Source organism: Trachinotus anak, unplaced genomic scaffold (assembly GCF_046630095.1).
Source record: "Trachinotus anak isolate AG129_WGS33_773 ecotype Australia unplaced genomic scaffold, CSIRO_AGI_Tana_v1 ptg000016l, whole genome shotgun sequence".
Classification (NCBI taxonomy): domain Eukaryota; kingdom Metazoa; phylum Chordata; class Actinopteri; order Carangiformes; family Carangidae; genus Trachinotus; species Trachinotus anak.
Genome location: NW_027273867.1, coordinates 5,306,216 through 5,331,381, shown reverse-complemented (window position 1 = coordinate 5,331,381; position 25,166 = coordinate 5,306,216). Strand labels below are relative to the sequence as shown.

The 25,166-nt window shown below is 39.3% G+C and overlaps 1 protein-coding gene across 4 annotated transcripts in view; it reads right to left on the bottom strand.

The window, feature by feature from the left end:
* The window catches only part of trappc9 (trafficking protein particle complex subunit 9), a 218,848-nt gene that overhangs the window by 178,173 nt on the left and 15,509 nt on the right, over positions 1–25,166 (bottom strand). For all 4 annotated transcript variants that reach the window (XM_071499579.1, XM_071499580.1, XM_071499581.1 and 1 more), the window contains 4 exons: positions 21,445–21,588; positions 11,340–11,466; positions 9,794–9,939; positions 1,219–1,304 (listed from right to left, as the gene is read on the bottom strand). In XM_071499579.1, the coding sequence (XP_071355680.1) occupies positions 1,219–1,304; positions 9,794–9,939; positions 11,340–11,466; positions 21,445–21,588 (503 nt within the window). The remainder of the gene's footprint in view (positions 1–1,218; positions 1,305–9,793; positions 9,940–11,339; positions 11,467–21,444; positions 21,589–25,166) is intronic.

Here is a 25,166-nt window from a genome sequence, read left to right as displayed (position 1 = left end):
AATCTTTTGCACCCTTGAACCTGATAAAGTGGCTCAACTGGTGTGTGTATGTGTATGTGTGTGTGTGTGTGTGTGTGTGTGTGTGTGTGTGTGTGTGTGTGTGTGTGTGTGTGCTTGAAAAGGGGTGGTAAGGGACAAAGTACATACATTAGAAGTGGATGTTGATGCAGTCACAAGGCAGCTATTAAGCAATACAATTAAATTGGACTCCCTGATGTATGATGGCTCTTTTCAGACTTTATTTTGCACAGGGAAGTAAAGCGAACTGTGTTACATTCACCTCAATATAGAACCTATCTGCTCTGACAGGATGGTGTGTGAAACCATAAAAGTAATGGCATTGCGGAGGGGGGGCATCTCTCCCTAGTGATGCTCTCTTACTGTGAGGAGCAAGAAGAGTTTGTCCTCACCATCTCATACAATCATTACAGTATTAAACTGTCAAAAAAAGCTTTTAAGGGATCAGGGATGACTACAACGTGGTACCACTTGCCCTGTTGCGATTCTTAGGTAGGTGCAGAGGTAATGGTTTGTACTACTGCTGTAAGAGAACCACATCAGCAACCTCCTTTTACAAAGCTGTGGTAATGAATCAGAAGTTCTCGTGTATCACATATTTAAACTGCTGATTCAACTCTAAAGGTTCGATATTGTATAAAGTGAGATTTCCTTTTTTGATTATAAAGCAGGTCCAGATTCTATATTAATACTGGGAAAGTATCAAAGCCTCAGTCCACAGAGAAATGCACACCGCACTGTGTTCAGACACTGAGCCTTAAAACCAGCCGTCAGGACTTCTGGAACTTTGTGATGTCACAACAAAGCAGTCACTGCTCTCAGCCATGCCCCAAACCCCACCCACCTGGACCCACCATCCAACCTTGCAGGATTTGGTTTCTCTGAGTGTTTACATGAAATCTGCTATATATTTATTAAATCTCTCAGAAAACAGTCAGCCAATGAAAACAGGTGAGCCAATCAGAACAGAGGCTCAGAGCCTCTCTTCTGATTGGCTGAGAAGAGAAGCCTGGCTGAGAAGAGAAGCCTGAAAAAGGAGATGTAAAACCACACTAAGATGGTTTTTGGTTCTTAAAACAACAAATATATCTTCTTATGAAAAGCAAAACTTCAAATAAAACACCAGATAAGTGTAAAACAAGGGACCTTTAAAATATGTTATGATACATTTCAAGTTCAGGTTTCATAAATTTCACCTACCATGTTTTCCACTCGTAGTTCGTAAGGCATGGGGTTGTAGACCATGAGTTGCACTTCACAAACATCCCCTTGAACCCACTGGAAATCTGGGGAAAAAACAGTCATGAATACGTTAGAATAAGACATCAGTGGTATTAAAACCCATTTGTAATTAATGAGCTGAGGGAAATACACCATTAAGCTGCACTGCTGTAAAAGAGCAAAGACATCAGTTAGTGATAGATGATGTAAATAAAAAAATAAAATAAAATCTTTCTGATTAATTTTTAATAAATGTAGAAGCAAAGTGAATAATCATTGAATAAAGTCATTCAGTTTATGTTATGCTTCAAACTTGTTAAACTGCACACAGCTGCTCTAAAGAAACAGTTCAACGTGTTGGGTAATACACATTTTTTTCAGATGTGAAGATTAATACCACTCTCATCTGTCCAGTCGATATAAAGCTACAACTAGCAACTAGCTTAGTTTAGCTTAGCTACAGCCAGTGAGACTGCCAGGTAACAAAATCCACCTACTGGCACCCTTAAAGCTCAATGTTTAACATGTTATATCTTTCTTATTTAATGCCAAAGCATTTCTTCCATTTCAAGTACAGGGGTGTTGAATCTGGGACCAGTAAGACAATGAAATATTATGAGTAGCATTTTACTACTCTGGAGAGTTCTCACAGCACCAATCATTTTATCTTTAATTGCCACAATCACAAGGTAAACGGTAGAAATTTGGCATTTATGTTAAAGAGTAATCTCCTGGGAATGTGCACTTGAACACATTTGATTGGCCGACACAGTCTGTTGCCAGATTATGTTGTATTACAGTCAATTTGTTTGCCTGGAGCATTCTCTGTTGGCATCCCCACTGTGCCAGTGGAGTGGCCTGATTCAAATCAATGCTAAAGCTAATGCTCTTGTGGCTGAATGAGAGCAAATCCCTGCAACCACATTCAAAACTCTTGGGAAAAGTCCTCTCTAAAGAGTGGAGGCCATTACAGCAGCATATTAATGAGCATGGTTTTGGAATGAGATGTTCAACTATCATACATGGCTCTGACGTTGAGGGGTACTTGTAGTTTGTGCCACATACACATCATTGAAAAAAATGACATGAATCTGAATTGATGCAGGAGCTGTTTAAGCGAGATAAGACCTCCAATGGGTCATTGTTAGCTCACAGAATGAAATTTACTGAGCTGCCAGCAGAAACAATGAGATCAAATTATGTTAGGACCTAATTAAATGGACTCCAGAGAAATGTAAACTGTAAAAAGGCAGGTTAGCATTGCATTATGGGTGCTGTATTCAAGCAGATTTTCGAAACAATTAGGAAATATTCAGCTAAAAGCTGCAGTCATTGATTCCTGAGAGAATAAAGTTGGATTTCAGCCTAGACTTACTCACAGCCTAGTCTTACTTTAAAAAAAACATATGAAGAGATTCCAGCTCTGCACTGCAGTATCCATCATTCCTGAATGAGATGTTGAAAGGTTTTGTTAGATTGAGATGCTACTTCAGTCCCACTGTAGCCATACCCATCTCCATTTTGAAATGTAACACATTCTAGTCCATTTAGAGAGTCCTTTGCTTTAAATAGACTTGCAAAAGAGGGCCTGAAAATCCTAGCTCAGAACCTGGCAGGAAAAAGGGATTTATGGAAGGCAAACTGCAACCATGCACCCTGGGAAATTAAGTCAGTCAAAAGAAAGATATCTATAATACGAATGTCTGGAAACCCCACACAACCTCAGGTCTGGCTCACAGGCATGCTCTCATAGCCAGCCAATTAAGTGTGAAATACACCTCAGAAAATAGAAAAACAAATTGGATTGCTGCCATCTTATTTGTGTTGCCTCAGTACTAACTCCTCAAGTGGCCATTGAGATTCAGCACAGAGCTCCAAAGGCTTCAGTTTTTTTGAAACCTCATCGTACAAAGCAATAATTAATGTTTTGAGTCACTGCATGGCTGTGTGGTTGGTTAAACATTGGTTTGTGTTTCGTTCCATAAAGTGCAAATTATTTTGTCAATCTGTCCCTCACGTCCTGTCACAGTGTCAACATGATATCTGACCAGACACAGAACTCAAGACATTTACTGTGTCCTACAGAGAAATATTCTGCAAAACTATCAGCAGTCTTTCATACTGAATAATACATGCACACTATGCCTGGGCATCGGAGCAAAAATCATGCATGTGAAATGAGGCAACCCCAGAGCAGGAGAATATAACCAAAGCTGTCATTAGAGCCTCAGATGGAGACACATTTCTGGAGGAAATTTTGTTAATACTCTAAATGGGGGAATTTAAATAGCCCGAATGAAAAATACACAACAAACCAAAACTGCTTCATCTGTCTGACAAGGATGACAGCAGTGAGACACTGATCATGAAAGTATAGTCCTTGCCTTAGAAATAGTAGTTTGGCAAAAATAATCTTAATGCTGAGGAAGACTGTGAGACTGTGTGATTAAAAACCACAAAAAAGTATGAATCCTGAGTCAAGATTATTTTATTTAATTAGAGAGAGAGAGATCACCCAATACAGAAACCGACAAATACATGCAATACATGTTTACAGTACAGGTGGTCAAACCTAAGCTGGAGCAGGGGGAGCCAGTAGCCAAGAGGTTCAAGTTTCTGACTATGTATTTGTAATGTCCATAAAGCGAGTGTGACTGAGGACAACCTTCTCTCTCCCCTCACTTCTGTCTCCTACTGTACTACTAATAAAAATACTAGAAAGGCACTCAAAGAGCACACCTCCGCCAAGGCCAAACACACACCAAGCCCCAAAAACGATTTTGTCTGAACTTGATCGATTGGGGCCCCACCCCTCTACCAAGTTCAGACAAAATTATTTTGGTACTTCTTGCATAATCCTGCTGAAAAATAAACAAACCAACAGATAGACATGGGTGAAAACAAGAGCACCTTGGTGGAGGCAGAAAAACTGCCTTAAATAACTTAACACGCTGTGTTGATGTGGGTGTGTTGCTTCCAATTGACATATGATGAAGCAAGTCCAGGTTGAGTATTCAATTCATGGGTCAAGACCTACAAGATGCCAAATGTGACAGTCATTCATTCTCCACCTCGACAAGCAGTAGGTAAACAAATGGGCCTGCACTGATCAGGTTCAAGGTTTTGCCAGGCAACTCTGCGGAGAGGCTGAGTTTTTAAATGCAGCTCTGCATTCAAGGTGGAGACCGTGTTTGCCAGTATGTTGCAGCAACCTAAAGTGGCCAACTGCTTTGTCCCTGACCTTCATACTGACCATGAATGCATTACAAAAAATGGATAGCAGACTCAGACATTAACCAAAAGCGTTTTCTGGCTTCCTGGTTTGCTTGCACGCTGTACAGCCAACTGGATAGGCCCATTAGTTTTCCCTCCTTGGCCCTGCCCACTCAGCCTTGCTTGGCACATAAAATTTACATTAGGTTGACGGGGCAAATTAGCAACAAGGCTTCTTATGATTGGCAACTTTAGCCGACAGACACATTCGTCCACTGGTACAACAGGCCTTGTCAGGCAAAAGAATATGTGGGAATAGATAACAAGTAGAAATCTAGATATTTGTCTGGACAAAGACACTGATTTATCTCCTTTGCCTTCAATTTTTTTTTTTAGCAGTAAATAACACTGTTGGACTGCAGTCAGGTGACTCAGCCAGTCAAGATCATTACACTGTTTGCCCCTGAAAATGTATGCTTAGAGTCACTGCCCTGATACACTGGTCTAAAACTTGGGGGAAATGTTAAAAAAGCCCAACTCACTATGGATGTGAACACCCCCAGGCACCCTTCAAGCTGGAGGTCAGCACTTTAAACTCATAGTTATTGTTTTATTTCAGATGAATGTGCTAAAGTGTAGAGCCAGAACAACAGAAAATAAGTCAGTGTCCAACCATTTGCAGACTGCATTGTGTCTCAGTTTCCCCACTGAGGACTAGACGAAATAAAATTCCCCTCTCTGTATATCCATATACCACTGTAATAGATAGCCTATCACCCGCATCAAAGTGAATGAATAGCTGCAGACTAGACAGTTCTTAAAACTGAGTCTCAGAGCAATTATAGGGAGAACAATCTCCCATTAGAGGACCCCTTGTTTTATGGTCAAACATCAATCTGATTCATAGCACGTGACTTAAAGTGTCCACGCACCCTAATTCCAGAGCCTAGCACAGAATACTAAAGACTTTGGTGCCCAGTCAGAAAAATGAATGAGTGGGAAGTGACGTTTACTCCAAGGTTCACAGCTGTGGCACATATCAGAGGATAATGAAGCACTCAAGAATATCCTTATTGTGCACAATTCAGAGGTGATCAGGCAATTCCAAAACTGTCTTTAGACTGGTTGAAACTTAATAGCACAGCTAAAGGATATTAAAAAGGAAAAGTGAGGTCTCGGGAATTAGGAATAAAAGCCTGTTCCAGATAAAGGCCTGGCCCTGAGTCCGGAGCAGAACAAATAACAACTATTGCTTAAAAGACTAATAATAAATGTGTTTTTCCATATATCCTGGATACACATGGTTACATGTACGAATGTATGTTATTGTGTATAATTTATTTACTTGGGCTATGCTGCCCACTGCTGGAACCAGCTCCCAATGGATATCAAATCTGCCCAAACCGTAACTTGCTTTAAAAAGAAGCTAAAAACTGCTCTATTCTCCACTGCCTTCATTTAATCATTTAATAATTTAATCATGCACTTAAATTAAATATTATCAGTTTTATAATCTATGGTTTTACACTGTTTTCTTATTAGCCTTTTTACATCTATTTTTTATGCTTTTTTATTTCTGTTAAGCTGACCTCTGTGTTTGATAATGTGCTATACAAATAAATCTGACTTGCCTTGCCTACTTTGCTTACTAAAGACACTCATACGGAGTAGTTATAGGGCACAAGTTAATAAAAGAACAAGATAGATAATAATGGTGGAAGAGGGCAATGCTGCAATTTTTTTTTCAATCTGATACCAAGTAATCCAGGGCCAGAATCAAATACAATACCGATACTTTTTATTATTAAAGCAGCCTTCACGTAGGGGAGAGCAGCGCGTCACAATTTATGAGGTTTATGCATCATCAATTGGCTAAATCTTAATACATTTTCATGACTGCTAAAGGATTTGCCAAGGGTTAGCAATCACTTTAAGGAGTGGCAGAATTTATAAGTACAACCTGTGAGACCTGGGTTTGATGGCCACGTGTTCACGTTTGAGCGTGCACAACATGAGGACAACAGAGGAGAACCCAAGAGTGGCTACGCTGATGTGTTGACAACAATAAAACGTTCTCGTCTGAGATGAGTCCAACATAGAAAAGAGAAACTGAAACCGGTATCGATCCTATTGACGGTAGAATCAAAACGAGATGTAGTATCTGTAGTATTGTTATTTTGGGATTGACCCACCCACCCCTAAATAATGGTTTAGTAATAAAAGAACTTTTCCAAATGAAGCATCCCTGAATTAAAGGAATCCCATTTATTTTGGTGTAGTAGGAGATAAATGTTGAGCATGGGCTGTAATTGCTTATTCAAATTACAATAGACGTTGTAATCGTCTGCAAAAACACATGAAAAAGCATTTTTCTAAGGCAAAGAAGAAAGCTTTGCTTATTAGTCAGACTCAGACGAACAAAACAAGCAGCAATGTTTAAAGTCTAGACATATTTTATAATAGTGCAGTGAAAGGATGAAAACATGTGGCCCATTATTACATTATACACCCAGGTAACTTCAGTATTTCTCTCAAAACCAATTCTCAGTATCAGTTCTCATATAGCTGTACAACTTGTACTAAAGTAGCTTTACATTAATTGCTATATAACTTAGATTGGGCATCGATTTCACCACTACACTTTGATAACCAAAAAAAAAAAATACCCTCACAAAAAATGTAAACTTGTGCTTCAAAGACCCCGGGATAGATCTCAAAGGGCTTCAAAGGACTAAGAGATGAAGGGGGCCCTGCATGATGTCCCTGACTCAGCGTTGGCAACATGTTGCTGTTGATGTCTACAACATGAGGGCACACACAGCCAATGGACAGCCACACTCACTCTCTCACTGTGGCTCAAATGCAATATTAAATTGGACTTTGTTTGATGACTCTGGGTCAGGGATTTCATAAACATCTGAAATGGATTCACTCCAGACACAACGCAAATAAGATGTAGTTTTTCATACAGTAGATTTCCAGTCAGGACAGCGGTGATTGATTCCAGCGTAGCCTTGAGCCTGTTGCTGCTCCTTATATACCAAGTGATGAATATGCGGTATGTTTCTTGGGTGGTCAGGGTATTCATGAGAGGAAGTCATTAATTCAACACTAGACCAGTTAAGGTAGGCTTTGTTTACAAGGACACCATGACAGGAAGGCAGGCAGGCAATTTTTTATTTTATTTATTCATTTGTTTTGCTTTTTATGCCGCTGACTCGTTTGTCTGTGGACGAAGGAATCACACTCGGTCAATAAATCTGTGTACTCAGACACTACTGAAACTGATCATTTATAGGAGCCATAACCCCAATTCATCACGAGGCGCAGGTATAATAATTAAAGGAAAAGAAAGATATTGACCATTTTGGACCTGAGCTAATGTAAAGAAGAATTTCTTTCACAAGTAAATTAAGGGTTTACTTTCAAATGATGACTTTAAATTTAGTTCTGGTATTTTATGTAAATTAGCTCTATGTCTCACCAATTTTATGCCTAACTAGAATCACTGCCTCGCATTGTACACCTCCGCCAACCAGCCAAGTTGCAGGAAATATGGTCACGATCTCCCCTTCGTAAGTTACAGCCAGAAGTGTTTTTGCAGAACATTATGATGTCACAGTGAAGTTGACCTTTGTCCATTGAATAGTCCTATGTCCTATTAGACATTTTTGTTAAATTGTCATATTTAGCATTCATTTTGTGAGTTATGGCTAAAAATAGTTTTGTGATATCACAGTGACCTTTGACAAGCCAAATATAATCAGTTAATCCTTGAGTCCAAAGGGACATTTGTGTAAATCTGTGGACAACTTAATCCCTTCCCTTAAGGAGTTCCCGAGATATTGCAATTTACCACGCCAAAAATGTACTTTGTAATATCACAATGACCTTAACCTTTGACCTTTGACCACCAAATTCTAATTAGTTTATCCTTGAGTACAAATGAACTCAAGAATGTGTAACAAACCTGAAGGGTTTCCCTTGAAAAGTTCCCTCGATATTGAGTTCAAAAGGGCAAAACCATGTCACAGTGACCTTTGACCTTTGACCACCAAATTCTATTCATTTCTTTCTTGAGTCCTAATGAATGTTTGTACCAAATTTGAAGAAATTCCCTGAAAAGCATTTATGAGATATTGCATTCACAAGAATGGGACGGACAGACAATAAAGATTACAAATACATTACTCCCCAGAAAATATTCACATTACTACATTTAGAAGGAAAATGAATTACAAAACATTTTAAATTTGAATAATGAACTAGAATTAAATATACTTTCAGCTTTTGCAGACTGCTGATGTACAGTGATTGCAGACATATGATTAGACAAATGACAGCAGCTGGCCATTACTTTTCAGCTATAATTCATGTAAAATTGTAAAACTAATTGTGCGCTCGTGTGGTTTGACAGGAGTTTAACAAAAATAAGCCTGGAGTGGAGACACTGCACTCACTGGAGTCATCTCCATAAGAAATCTGTCATGTCTGCCATGACTTGACATTATCAAGATCAATGAAATGGGAACTGGAATATTTCCAAGAACACAAAGCGTCCTGGTAACAGTCTGTGAAGATTCTCAGTCATCCAGGTCAGGGTATCTCTTAGAGCTTTACAAAGGCAATTGGACGTGCTTGAGGTTCTTGCAGACATTTCACCTCTCATCCAAAAGGTTCCTTCAGTTCTGATCAGATGATTCAGTTTGGAAGATGAACCAGTTGAGTTTTAAAATGAGAAAATAGTAAAATCTTCCTGACATGACCTCAACTAAACCTAAGGTGGCTGCAGGCCGGGACTCGTATGTATGGTTGTAGACTTCTGCCAGTCAAAGTCTGATAATGGTCAACCACACAACAAATATGATTTGTCTTCTGGTAGCGTGACACAAGCTCATGGAAGTTTGAGTAATGTAAATGTAACTGGAAACTAAACTCCTTCCTAGGTGCATTTTGGTGATATCACATATATTACAGCAGGTGGAAGATGACGTTGCTGAGAAAACTAATAATTAAATCTTCATCTTATATACATTTAATCCAATTTAGTCAATTTTGGATGAATTTGACAACTGCAGACCCGCGTCATGTTCGCAGCTATGATAACAAAAAAGAGCTCTTTGGTCACACTCTCTCTCGCTCATAGGGTAACCACCCCTGATCATATCAGCTATTGGCTATTTCACAGGATGACGATAGGACGAATTGACCATGGATAAGACCATGTAACCCTAATAGTCGTGTGCTTGTACTGTATATGTATTCATAGGAGTGTGTGTAGGTTATGAAGAACAAAATGTTGTATGGTCACTGGCTACATGAGAAATCTCAATGGACTTACCAATCTTCTTGCAGCGCTCCTCTCCTCTGTTGTGCATGATGATTGGCGAGTAGATGAAGGGGCTGGCGGTGGACATATTCTGTCCCAGCAGGCCTTTCACTTTGTGGGGGCGCAGACTGACAGGCAGATTGAGGAGCTTCACTGATCTAGTTTGGGCATCAAAGGAGAAAGCACAACAGTGACATCAGCTCGTGTCATTTTCCGAGGATCAGCTCACCCTGAATATGATCAGCTCGCAACAATATAATCCAAGTGTTCGTGATGAATATTCATGATTATTACAGAGTATTGCAAAAGATTCATAAAAGAAAAGCAAACCAATAAAATATTGCATTCCACACTTTCAGGGACCAGGGGCCTATTAATCCAGTCAGAGGTACCTTGTCAATGTAATCTAGCAGATAAAGACTCCAGCAAATCAGAACCTGCAGTTATTGTTGCTCATTAACATGTCAAACATTACACATTATAATAAAAGCCTTAATGGTTGGGAACTAATGACTGCTATGATCAAAAGGTCGAAGCTGCGATGACATTGAGCGAAAGATATCTTTTTTTTTTCCCCACTTCATTGCCAATGCATATTTTCTCTTGGTTTAGTTCCAGCTCTCCAGCGCTGCTGCCTCCACAGTAGCCTCCTGACTGCAGCACGCAGGGGTCATTTTTGCCTTGAGGCAGACCCGTCTCGCTTTGAGCTGGATTTTGCTGTCAGTGAAGTTATTTAAGTGTTGTAAAAGCATTAAAACTGGTGTCCAAACTGCAACAACAACAACTTTTCAATGTGACTTTTCCATGGGTTATTAAATGGCACCCATTTGAACAATTAGTTTTTTCCTCCTGTTTTGAGCTGCCATTGTTTCTCTATTACCAGCCAGTCACAGTACTGGTTCAACAATAATGAGATTATGTTAAAGGTTCTGTAAATTCGATTTTAAACAATAATATAGCAGCAAGCATCTATTTTCTATATAAAGATATATTGAAGTAGCTGCGTCCTGAGCAGAGAACAAAGTCACATCTACTACTACTACTAGTACCACTACAAATCTACTACTTACTCCTGTTTAAATGACGTTTTCGAAAAGCTACAGTGCCTAGATGCTTTGGGATGTTTTTTAAATATTAGTATTAATTTTATAAGATTTACCATTTGAGTGCCACAGACAGGCTGAGGAATTTGGTCTTTGAATGGTATTGATTGGTCTTTAAATGGGATTTGTTGACAACAGTTTATCAACAATTTTAAAAGAGAGAAAAAAAAACTCACCCAGTTTGACAAATAGCCTTTAAATCAACACTGAATGATTAATGGAAAGCCCCATTTCAAAGCAATTAAAATTAAAAGCACCAATTCTATATTAAGAGATGTTTCATTTTTTTCATACAGTCATTTAGCAGTAATGGCTAACTAACTGCCACACTTTGATATATCAATGGTATAATTACTCCAGATTTCTAATTTGGATGAAATGTACCCGAGTTAAAACTGAAGGCAACTTGTGTCAAGATACAGAAAAAGGAACAGTCAGTCAGGCTCTTCTCCTACCGGACAATGGGAAGCTTTGTAAAGGGCACCGGGGGGAGCTTCAGGCCATCGGGAAGGGTGATGACCTCCATTCCACCCGGACACTTGGAGGTGTAGTTCTCCAGACTCTGGGTCACTTCTTTCTTCTCTATATATAAATGAAGAATGTAACAGTAGGAAAATCATTGAGCACATGCCCGCAAAGAAATCTATAGATGCAATTTTCCACTGATAAGACAGCAGCAATTATGACATAACCCAATTCCCTGTAAACTTTCCCACACCTGGATCATTTCAGCACTATTTCTGCCATAGAGACTCCATCTTTGTGTGTGGTATAAATTAACCAGACATTAATGGCCTGTGAGGTGTGTCTCTCTCTCTCTCTTTCTCTCTCAGCAATATGAGCCCCAGCCTTCAAGTAAAATTGCAAGTTTTATTGTACCATTAATACCTTTTGAGGAGACATTACTGCTCACCCAGCTGTAGAATTTGATTTGGCTGTGCAAGTTTCAGGATTGTTCATCAAGGTGGAGAAGGACGTTTACTTGCAAAGATTTCACACAGATCTATAACCCTTCGTAGGAGTACATTAGGAGGTCTTATGATGCCTGGTGCTTTTTTCACTTTATTGTATATTCAATAAAAACTGTTCCATAAACATAATGGAAAACAGACTATATCCTAAGTGCATGATACAAAAGACAATGTTTATTTAACCAGCTGCCTAATATATATACACTGTGCATATGAGATGAGATGCTTGTATTAAAAGCCAAAAGGATGACTCCAGGATTTTATGTCCTCTGGCAACAGTAAAAACTGTCCAACTAAACTGTCCATATAAAAATGTTAATATAAACCTGGGAGCCAGAAACCCACGGCTAGCAAAACAGAGTGAAGATAGAAAGCGAGGAGATAAGAGAGGAAAGGTTAGAGCGAAGGAATGGGAGGAGGGAGGAGGGATTAAATTGTGATAGAGATGGACAGAGGAGGGAATCAGATGGAGAGGGGAGAAGCATAAAAGGAATAAAATAGCAAGAGATGAATGGAGTAATAGCTCAGTTGTCCTCCTGGCTCACAGCTCTCATGATTGATGATGTATTTGTCTATTTTGTTTTCCTTGTTTGCCATGTCTGAGCGTTCACAGCAGCTGAGTGTTGAGGGGCCACATGGTTGATTTTGTACCCATCAAGTATTTTTCTAAGAATAGAAAACGCTAATGACTTAACATTACATTTTTATTTCTTTCACTACAATTAATAAAATCAGCATGGATCCTTCAAAGTAAAAGTCAAATTCAGTTTAAAGTTAATTTAATTTAATATAATGTCAGTGAATCATTAACAATTTATCAGACTTTTTGAGAAGCTTTTTATTTATCCCTACATTTTTCTATTTCCTTGTTTGGTTGAACTAATAGGCCTCATGAATGGATTATCGTTATCATATTTCTTGACTGATGCCAGCTCCATTCAGTATTCTTTGGCCACTTAATCTTCAATACCAAAGCAACCTGTAAACCCATCACTGTCATATTATCACTTTTGTTGTGGCAACTGTGTTAGCAAGCAGTAGCCCGTTTCCACATCCAGCAGACAGGAAGCAACATTAGCATTCAGCAGAATTAAAATATCTGGCTCTTCAGCTGATAAATGACCCACTTTGTTCACAAACTAGTCAGTTCCTTTGTCTGTTGTTTGGTGCTGAGCAGGTAGTGTACAGTCAGTTTATCAGAGCTTTTGTTTGCCTTCTGTAGCTGAAAGCAGGGTTGATGAGAGTAGACACTGCACATCAGACAAACAAAACAATGATTTAAAATAAGCTAAAAGGCTCCATAGAGCTGAAGGCAACGGCAGAGCTGGGTCATAATTCTCTGTACGATCTTTGCCAGTGATATGTTTCACAATTCAAATACTGACTTGATTTACTGTTATTATAAAAACATGAATCAGTGTAGTTCAAAAAGGAAAGGAAAGGAAAGACCACAGCCAGACCACAGCCTGTTCTCTTCTGATGTATATGGGGCGAGAAGGCTTTATGGTTTTAAAGTCACAGTGAACTTTTTCTATACTAATCTACACCACAATATTTCCCTGACCTTATTTGAGTGCTATGAGTGCCTACAGAAAACCAAAACCACAATCTTTCCCAAACCTTAGCCAAAGTGCTTTTGTTGCTGAAGCCCAACAACAACCTGATCTCTGGTGTGACAGTTGTGCACTTTGTACACTCACCATCCACTCCAACAACCTCCTGGTAAATCTGCTGCTGCAAATAAAGGTAGCGCTTCATTCATTCAAAAAATATGTTCCCTCTGCATGTTGAATATTATGATGAATATAAAGACTCAGCACTCAAAATTCCCACACTGTGTGGGCTTTTCCACCCAGGTGGGAGTTTAATTATATTATATGATGCTGTCAAAAATAATGGTAAACATTTAATGAGCTGTATGTATGCAAACCCACATGGGTCACTGAAGAGCCCACGTCATCATCCATCTTTTTTAGGACAAAAAAAAGACAGTACAAATCTTTTCTACACATGTACAAACTTCAAATTCTCCTGTAGATTTATTTAACAGGTTTACAAAGCTTGATTTATGACTACAAACCTTGGAAATATTTGTGTTTATCACTTTACAAAAACAAAATCTTTTTGACCCTAATTTGAACCCATAGTTGTCCTTTGTTGATGCAATTTCCTTGCAGTCAGATTGGCGTCAGGGCCCTTAGATAATCAAAGCCATGAGTTAAACTAGGAGAAAACCTACTTTGTCTACCCTGCTTTTTACTGAGCTTCCTGCCCAGATACATACAACAAAGCACATTATGAGCCTGACACCTGGAACACGTTGTCCAGATAAGCGACATTTTTATACAGAACGAAAAGGGAGGAGAAAAGGTGCAGCTCTTGCGGTTCACATAGTTCCCCAAACGAAAGGATCTCATCTCAGAGTGTCAGTCGTCAAGAAGAGGAATAACAATCGAAGGCCAGATGAAAGGCAGCATGGATAAAAGTTTGCACTGAATCCTCTTCTCTGCAAACTGAGCTTACATCATGTTGTCATACAACTGAAGAGTAGGAGGGAGACACTTTGGAAATTTGCTCCTATTAAATCTGCCTTTATCTAACAAGTTTGTTTGCGGTTCTCCCTCCATGCCGAGCACTTCATTAAGGCTACACTTTCAAGAGTTTGACGTGACCGAACATTCAGTGAAGCACTGCTCACACCATACAAATTAGTGTGACAGTAATGAGAGGCCTCAGGTATTCCGACAGCGTCTTTTGTGCTTTTGCCATATTAATGCCTCTCAGTTTGTCAGGATAGATCTAAAATAATTCGTAAAGCAGCAGGTGTCAACTGAGCTACTTTTGAAATTGTTTTGCAAGCATAAGCTTTGTGAAAAGGAAAATAATATGAGGTGGGTTGGTGTGAGGGATGATCTGTGAAGGGCAAACAAAGTATTGATTCATTTGTAGGTGATGCGCCATAACCCCAGTCTTTCAGGCATGCTGCAATGCACAAAATGTTCTGTTTTCATTCCGCCTTGCCTTCCTTCTTCCTTGATGTGACTACTCTCTGCTGTTTCCCCAAAATGAAACACGGCAGCGTAACTCCTTTCTGATAGCCAAGTCGAAACTCTCAGCTCTGGTGTCCGGGTGTGACCAGCCCTGCAAGAGAGATGTTCTGCAGTGTGGTAGGAATTCATTGCTGTGCTATGATCAGGACGCCATATTGGACTTTCTCTGACTGTGTAGTGACTGGAGTATTGTGTGGGGAAGCTGAACCCACAGAACAAGTGCAGGGTAGTGACTGATATACTCTCACCGGCCACTTTCTTAGGTACACCTTGCTGGTACCAGGTTGGACCCCCTTTTGCCTTCAGAACTGCCTTAATTCTTCGTGGCATAGATTCAACAAGGTGCTGGAAACATTCCTCAGAGATTTTGGTCCATATTGACATGACAGCATCACACAGTTGCTACAGATTTGTCATCTGCACATCTATAATGCAAATCTTCCATTCCACCACATCCCAAAGGTTCTCTAATGGACTGAGATGTGGTGACTGTGGAGGCCATTAGACTGCAGTCATTCTCACTGTAGTTTACACTCATTGTCATGTTCAAGAAACCAGTTTGAGATGATTTGAGCTTAGTGACATGGTGGGTTATCCTGCTGGAAGTAGCCATCAAAAGATGGGTACACTGTGGTCATAAAGGGATGGTCAGCAACAATACTCAGGTAGGCTGTGGCGTTTAAACGACGCTCAGTTGGTACTAAGGGGCCCAAAGTTTGCCAAGAAAATATCCCCCACACCTTTACACCACCACCACCAGCCTGATCCGCTGATACAAGGCAGGATGGATCCATGCTTTCATGATGTTAATGCCAAATTCTGACCCTACATCTGAATGTCACAGCAGAAATCGCGACTCATCAGACCAGGCAACGTTTTTCCAATCTTCTATTGTCCAGTTTTGGTGAGCCCATGTGAATTGTAGCCCCAGTTTCCTGTTCTTAGCTGACAGGAGTGATACTAGGTGTGGTCTTCTGCTGCTGTAGCCAATCTGCTTCAAGGTTCAACGTGTTGTGCATTGAGAAATGCTCTTCTGCATACCTTGGTTGTAACGAGTGGTTATTTGAGTTATTATTGCCTTCCTGTCAGCTCGAAGCAGTCTGGCCATTCTCCTCTGAACTCTGGCATCTGGAAATTTTCTCTTTTTCTGACCATTCTCTGTAAACCCTAGAGAGGGTTGTGTGGGAAAATCCCAGTAGATGAGCAGTTTCTGAAATACTCAGACCAGCCCATCTGCCACCAACAACCATGCCACGTTCAAAGTCATTTAAATCACCTTTCTTCCCCTTTCTGATGCTCGGTTTGAACTTCATCAGGTCGTCTTGACTATGTCTACATGACTAAATGCATTGAGTTGCTGCCATGTGATTGGCTGGTTAGATATTTGCTTTAACATGCAGTTGAACAGGTGTACCTAATGAAGTGGCCAGAAGAAATTAAGTTGTAATAAAGACAAGGCATCAGTAACAATGTTGAGTGTTTATAAAAACTAAGAATATAGAAAAAATAAGATGGTAAAAAAAACAAATTTTCTAGTCAATGAATCAAATGGACCCCAGGACCCCGGAGACTTGGACTGACAGCTAACAATGAAATGTAATCGCAGAGTAGTTGGTTGAAGATTGGTCAACATGCTGCAGATGACACGTTACTTTAATCAGCATGATAGATAGCAAGCTAAGTACATCAAACAGATTGATAAATCAGGCATAATGAATGGCCATTTTATTTTCTGGAGAACAAGCCAATGTAAGACTAAATAACAGCGTGGTAAGAAAATGGCAATTTAGGCAGGAATAATTGATATCAACATAACTGTATGGGATCACCGCTATAATTTTTCTGATTCTTTTAAAGATTTTCATATTTTGATGAAGTTAAGGGCCCCCCAGGCTCTTCTATACATGTCGTGAATTGAGACTTGTCCTTCATAGATACTATTTTATTGATACTATTGGGAAGAGGTGAGACTAGAGCTTCAAATACCTTTTATGACAATGCAGACAATGGATTTTAAAAGGGAGATTTATCAAATTATACTGCAAAATCAAAACTGCTGACAGACATGACAACAGTTTTATGAATAATTTAGTTTTTTTTTGGATGGTATCTCCAGCAGCAAAAAAATACCTCAAGTGGAACATAAATCATCAAAACAATAAATGCTGCAGTTGAAAAAGAAAAGACCTTGTAGGCTGGAAAGTGAGCAACTGAAATGGTGACATTAATCTTTCTGGTATCAAATTCACTGTTTAAAAGTGAGAAATATCAAACTTATCGGTCTCTGTTTTTGCAAGTTTACAAAAATTGGTGCATGTACTGCTATGACTTTTTGACTTTTTCCTGACCAAGGAACACTTCCTGTTCCTGCAAGGGCGGGGGGACAGGTAGTACAAATGTGCTTTCTCAGCACAAAGCAACCCAAGTGTTGATCTGGGGATTAGACCAGCTACTGGAATGAAATGCTGTATGTGATGTAAATTTACACCATTTACTGTGAAAATGTAATGTATGGCATTAGAGCAACATTACCAATAAAACCAATTCTTACAGACATCACATATTTTTCTGTGTTTTTTGTTGGTTTCTAGCTCAAGAGGATCAGTAGCTGGCAGTTGGGGAGAGTTCATCCATCAACAAATCACTGGAGATAACACACAGACATGTATTCTGTGCATGCTAGAGAAATTCTGACCAGTGGCCTGTGAGAATAATGAAGTTAGGCAAATAACACCAGCTGTCAAGTTTCAAGGTTTTCCCACTTACCTTATTGTACCAGTCCCTTCATGTTTTCCCCAAGTGTTGGGAGCTACAGAGTTTAGAAACACTACAAACAGCAACAACACCATTCACCCGAGACACCCAACAGTCACAATGCAATTACCACATTGTTGTTTATCTGGCAGCCAGATGGGTAAGAGATAAAAACTGGTCAAATAAAGCACATCAAGGTGAGTGCATGTCCAAACTTACACTTGTGCTTGATGAAAGAGAAACGGGACACAAACTCAGTGAAGACAAGAGAGATAGTATGCATGCTCCACAAGCTTGTCAATGATCTTAGAGAATCTTGTGGCTTTACATGTGACATTCTGATTGACAGTATGGAGCCATGTGAAGCCATGATCCAGAGCCAAGGGGCCTTTGCTGTAAATTGCACTGAGCCTGCAAATCAGTATGGAAAAGTACACTATAACCTAAACCTGTTGAGAGACACCAGGCCTAATCTGAAAGGCATCTTTGTTTTAGTTCAACATCAGATAAAACATATGGGTTGGGAATTATGAACTGGTCATATAAAAAGTATGTTATTATGTTATATTGCACTGAATATTTTAAGCATACATCTGAATCTACTTTTATGTAGGGGATACGTTATTCCAACCCTGCAAATAAATCTCAGTATAACAACTTTTCATTCGGGTCTCAGAGTTGTATTAGTATAAGTTTTACTATATACCATCCATCGTAGTTATCCAGTGGTAAACAGACCATAGTTAACTGTAACTTCATATTTTTTTTAATGTGTTTTAGGTTTTTGTTATTATTACTATTATTAACATTTAACCTGTATTTCTCATTAAAAATTTAAGAAGAATTTAAAAGCTGATAAGGTAAAATTATTTTGTAAAACATCAACCTTACAAACCTTACAAACAGGTTTTGTGTATGCATGTATATATATATATATATATATATATATATATATATATATATGTTTGTTTGGGCTTGGGCAATATCCAAAATGTAATTTCTCAATACAGTCCAGGTCAAATACAGTGACGTATGATATTATTGTTTGTTATTGTTTTATTTGTCACATGCTGAAGTACAATGTACAATGTACATTGCAGTGAAATCAGAGTTGGACTTGGCAGCAGACTCTGCAAAACAGCAAAAATATATATATTGCAATATTCGATATTATCAAAATTAGCCTAAGCCTAGTACGTAGAACTTCAGAAATCAGGTCAGCATGTATCGTAACTGAGATCCATACTTGTTGCACATTACAATTTTATTCAAATGTACACAGTTCTGCTCTGAGAGACGGTGACTAGGAAGCTACAGCTCAGTCAGTCATGTCCACTGGAAACAAGTGATCTCTTTCCCATTCACCCTGCTGCTTCATGTTTTTGGTTGTGTTTTTTCTTACTCTCCCTCCTCAAGTGTCCTTCCCTGATGCCACTCACTGAGGCAGTACCAGAATCTAGCTATAATTAGCCCTACCTGGTCACCTTGTCATGACCCAGACGACAGAGAGCCGCTGCGAGTTATCTTCAATTCTAGCACTGCTAAAACGGTGAAGGCTCTCATAAAACATTCAAGCTACGTTTCTAATGATTCCAGCAAAGACCTGAAAAGATACAAGCAGCCTCAGAGAGGCCTTTGAAAACCCCCAAACCAATTTAGAGATGTGGCTCCTGGGAGGGATATGATTACATTAAAAAAGAAAAGAATGGCAGATGGCATCCAGCCTCAAAGACAATGTGTTTTCTCACTACAGTTGCAGTGTAATCAATATTTGCGAAAAAATGAGCAAGACTTAACCAACCAACACTAATATATGATGTTATCAGAGAGACAATATCTAGAGCCCTTCTAATCATCTCTGTCTATTTTTAGCTCCTTCAATTTAGCTGTATTTCATAGCAGCTCCAACAAATTAAAAAAAACTCCCGCATACAATTACACAAGTAGGATTTGAGTACCACCCCTGGTATTACCAGAGTCATCAAAGACACATTTTCATTATCAATGAAAAAGTAAGTTGTTCCATGACATCACTCATTTTTCCACATTTGGAAAATATAGTGATCGGCACAGCGGGATTAACCTCCTCCGAAGTTAAAATTTGTTGTTGGGCCACACAGATGATATTTCCATAGCTTTCTACCAGGGTAAGTGCAAACCTTACAACCTTCATGACCACATACCTTTGTGAAGTGTTTCTCCTGTGTCAGCTACACTAACAAAAGAAGTGACGGATGCATGTAAGAAAGCAACCATCTGTAACTGATCAATCATTCTGCACTATGACAGATACGGTGAGAACATAGACTATATACAAAAATGGACATAGACTCTGAAAAGTGAATAGTGAAGCCAATGCAGAAGTGATAAAGTTTCATAATTACACAAATACAGTTGTGTTCAAGTAACACTTCTGTGTGTGTTCTCTCTCTCAAAAGAACTAGAATTACCACCTCGCAGCTGTATGGCTCCGCCAACCAACCAAGTTGCAAGAAACTTTTGACGACTAAAATCAAATCAGTTCATCCTTGAGTCTAAATGGACATTTGTGCCACATTTAAAGAGATATTTCATTCACAAGGCCAAAACCGTGTTTTGCAAGGCCACCCTGACCTTTACCTTTGACCACCAAAATCGAAGTGAATGTTTGTGCCAAATTTAAAGAAATTCCCTCCAGGTGTTACTGAGATATCACGTTAACACGAATGGGACAGACAGACGGACAACATGAAAACATAATTATTCCAGCGCTGGCTGTCGCCGGCAGGGAGGCATTAAAACCCTGGTTTCTGAGGGGTTAGAGGATTAGAGAAACCTGATTTCCCCATGTAGATTTCTTCATCATGTATACAGGTAATCATGTTTCAAATAAGCTTTTAAGTAAGCATTTGCACAATAAAGACTTCAGAGAGGAAAACTATCTAAGCGGTTAGATTAAAGGGGCTAAAAAAAATTTTTTAAATTCCATACAAAGTCTGAGTGAACCGGACACTAACATCAAGGATCCTTTCCAGACTTCCCACATGTGCACAGGAATACCTCTGAGAACAGGGGCTGTGCAATCAAAGGAGGACACCCAAACTGCTTCAGGCAGAGCTCTGAGCTCTGAAAGTTACACCAAGTAAATATGAAATGGTATTTTATTGTAGCAAAGGCAGCTCAACGCGGCAGCTTACAAGGTCAGCTCCTCCACTGAGAAAATACTCAACAGTGGCAGTAGTAGTTACATCATTCAGTCCTGTTTTTTCTGGCCCTTGATGTATTTAAGGCTGTAGATAGTAATATTATTCCTGCAGGACTATTCCTAAGAAAGCTTTTACTATCAGCACCCTAAACACAGCTGCAGCAGTCCCTTTGCTGATGTTTAATATTTTATACAGTAAGCTTCCTTCGTGTTGTTCATACCTCCTCTCCCTCCTCTCCCTCCCTCCATTCTCATGCTCTGTAGCCAACCAAGGATTACACTGGCCTCTATTGTGTGGCCAGTGGACCGTCTGGCTCACACTGCTTCAGTAAAAACCCTATCTCCTGTCTGCACAGGATTTCTGCTCAGAGCACAATGTTGCACTCGCGCCAAGAAAAAGCTGGCTTTGTTGTGCGTCGTATACTATTAAGCACAAGGTATAATGCTGCAATCACCAAAGGACAGGGTGGCTGTTTCTAGAATTTTTTTTTTTTTATGCCTAGGCATGAAGCGGGAAGCCCCTCACAGGGTTTAGATTCTACATATCAGAGTGTGTGTGATATTTTTCAAGCTTTGTTCTGAGTGTTTACTGTGGGCTGACCTTGATCAGACAGGAAGTCCAGCATGGTCTGCAGCAGGAAGGACAGGTGGCGCACAGACAGAGCAGGGTTGCCCATGCGACGCGAGGCGTACACCAGTTCATGCAGGAGGCGCATCTGTACAGCAGCCCAGCCTCTGTGGGTGCCTGAGAGAGAGAAAGAGAGAGAGAGAGAGAGAGAGAGAGAGATGATGGAGAGATTCAGACTCACACACTGACAAAGCTCATTGCTGACATCTAATGTTACACAACTACCAAAAAAACATTAGTACAGAAGCATCAACAGAGTCAGCAGAATGATTCTCTGCTCATCTGACACATAACTTCAAGACACTGTGTCCCCACATCAAATGTTACCAGGATGAGGAAAAATGTTTCAAATGAAAATGTAAAGTGAGACTGATATTTGTGAGAGAGCAACCTATGTTCAGATACGAATACTTGGCTGAGGATTTTTCTGTTTTGCTATATCTGCCATTTGATTTGATTCAATTCTAACACATAAAACATTACAAATACATTGTTGTTTTTTTGTTGTTTTTTTATGGAGTGGATGTGCAGGTGAGGTAAGTTACCAAAATTAAAATGTACACAGTTCTCAGTTTGTATCCCAACTGATTCGATGTCTCTGATTGGCCGGCTTTGACCAGAAATTAGACATCTTAAATTATTGACTCCCCTGGTCACAGCCATGGTAATACAACGTCATTCATCCTTTATTTTTTTATTAATTTAGGATTGTTAATACATATATTATCTAATCACAAATTACACAAATATAAATGCATATAAAAAGAAAACAGTTCCAGGAATTGATTCTGCAGCTGAGCATCGAAGGTCACCTTGAAAACTCTATTTAGCTTTTTGTCGAGCTTTCAGCTGCATCTCATGGTCTGCATTAGCAGATGACTGGAAGTATTGAACTTCAGTTACATAAATACATATGTGCTTAAAAGCACACATATGTATAAATGTTAGTAAGTGGACCTTTATTTGTCAAATTCTGTAACTGTTTTACAATCTGTCAATACCTACAATGAGTAACTTAATACTTTGAACGGGTTCTTATATCAACCTATGCAGAAAGTCACCTGTAGTCACGGTTACAAAAACAGTTTTGTTTATTCACATATAGATTCATTTATGTATTTATTTGCACTAGTAAAGCCTGTTACTGTCAGTCTCACTATAATATCAGGACCAGTATTGATTTTTTTTTCATGCCATTGTCGTTTTACTTTTTGTCTTTCTTAATGTGTACAGTTTGTGTTGCACTGGTTGTGTGTTTTGTTTTGTGTATTTTGTGTCTACTCTTTGTGCCACCTGGGGACAAATTAAGTTTCTTGAATTGAATTTAATTAAATTTGCTGCAGCTTTACAAAATCTAAATACAACAAAATATTCTTGATCTTAAAGTAAACACAGCTGTGACTGGGCCAAAACAAATACCATCATCATCATCATCATCATCATCATCACTTCTTAATCGAATCGTATGATTATGACATGATCATAATTCGTTATCCTTTAATCACTGAAGGTTCTGTTTTACATATGAGAGGTTTCCTCTGATATAACAAACAAAAACACAACACTACTGATAACATAACATTGATTGCACTTGATTAAATGACTTTAATCAATATGAGCTTGCATTTGCATGTTGTGATATTTGTGAATATTATAAATTCAACACACTGTTCTGTAAATACTCCTACACAATAATTACTCTGCAATGTAACAAGTGTGAAACAAGTGTGTGACAAACTTCATAAGTCTGTATTTGCCTCACACACAAAAGGCCAAACATAATAAGATCAAACTTGAGTGTTTTCATCGGAGCCACCTCTTAAAATTGTATCCCCATCGCAGACTATCACATGTGCTCCAGTGTGGCGCTAACTTAGCCAGCGTTGTTTGCTCTGCAGAGCTCCACAAGACATCTTAATAGCATTCTAGCCTGACACCAAATGTTACATAAGACCCTCAGCCCCCTACGAGATCCCCTGCTCCACTCCCAGCTGTCGACTGTTGACTCACTGAGTGGGAAAGAAAACTAGAGGAAAGATGTGCTGGAGAGGCCTCGGGGGCCACAGGGAAGGAGGATATTTGGTAAACACTTGGATGTTTTCTCAGCTTAAATACCACTTCCAATAACGTCAAATCATGCCCACAATGCTTTTCAGTTATCAGCATTTTTCTACCACGGCGATTATTCATCCTGATTTCTTCTGCCATCTGAACAAACTCTAAATGCAATTCCTTCATAAGCTATTTTTTTTTCTGTGGTGAAACTGCACCCACTAAGCAGTCTAAAAATAGCTGACTCCCACCTGTCTGCCAAAACTAGCGCTTATCTGGAGGACAGTAATCCAAAGGACACTTAGGATTTTCTGAGGATGCCACTCTCACTCGAACACGAAAAATGACTTCATTTTGTGGTATTTTCAGACCTGAGCTGGAGGTGTCTGGCAATCCAATTAACACACCACCAAGATAATGAGCGTGGCGCCACGGCCTAGCAGTCACACTGTCATGCAAAACCTGATTCAAAAGGCACCGTACCTTCGGACCACCTCTGACAAAGCTGGGGGGGGGGTTTGCTACTGTGCGGGATGATGACTGCCATTATTCTCCTCAAGAATAAACATGTAAATTATTACAAAAAAAACTCCCCACATTTCTGTGACAGCGTGACATCGGTGGAGAACAGAGGTCTGTGTGAGGGGAAGAAAGAAGACTGAAAATGAGTGTGTTCCCATTTCTGGTAAGAGAGGGGAGAAGTGAAAAGGGCCTGTGAGCCACTTAAAAAGCCATTTGTTCCACTGTATCTCGGGGCAAAGCAGCCTTATTGGAATGCACCAGTGATCCCCATTTTCTTTCTCACTTCAACTTGACTCTCCAGCTTATTGCTTGATAAACTCCCACCTGATCCAGTCTGCCAAAAGACTTAGAACTATTATTCCCTGCCTTCCCATCAGCCCCGTGGGAGGGAGTGGATACCTGGGTCTCAGCTGTATTCAAGAGCACTGTCCTTTTTTATCTGTAGTTAAGGTCTGTGATTCAGGTTTACAAGTTCCATGGACTGGTCTCCCTATTCATCCACTTGAGACTCATTTTATAATTTAAAATGTTTACATTGAATAAGAGATTAGAAGTAAAGTGTCCCCCTATGTTTGTGACCAAGGTTAACTTCAAGAACAGGCAAAAATCTATAAACGGGACAAAAGCATTGAAAATTTTGCCTTACTTCAAACTGTTAATCATCAGCTATAAATTTGTTCATAGATTTTATTTGACTCCCAAGAAACGTTTCCAGTTGCAACTCTGTCCCACACTCAGCTGCCGCCTGTGTTATCAGAGAAAAGTGGGAACTTAGATGCTCATAAAGTAGGATGTGAAGTATTTCTGGACCAGAGTGGCACGTTTTATTCAAAATAACCCAAGCTGAAACATTTCTTTAATATTCTACTACGAAATGATGATTCATAAATTTGCCTTACTCTATCCAAACAAAGACTCCACTTTTATATAAAAATAAATAAATAAATGCCACAAAATTACCAATATAAATCTAAGGACTGGAGGAGCAAGGAAGAGCTGTTATTTATTTATTATAATGGTACTTACATACATTAAAATACTGTACTTTACATTCAGTAAAATATCGGTATAAACGACTGATAATATGTCTCAGAATGTCAGGAAGCTTCTGTTTTGCCCTC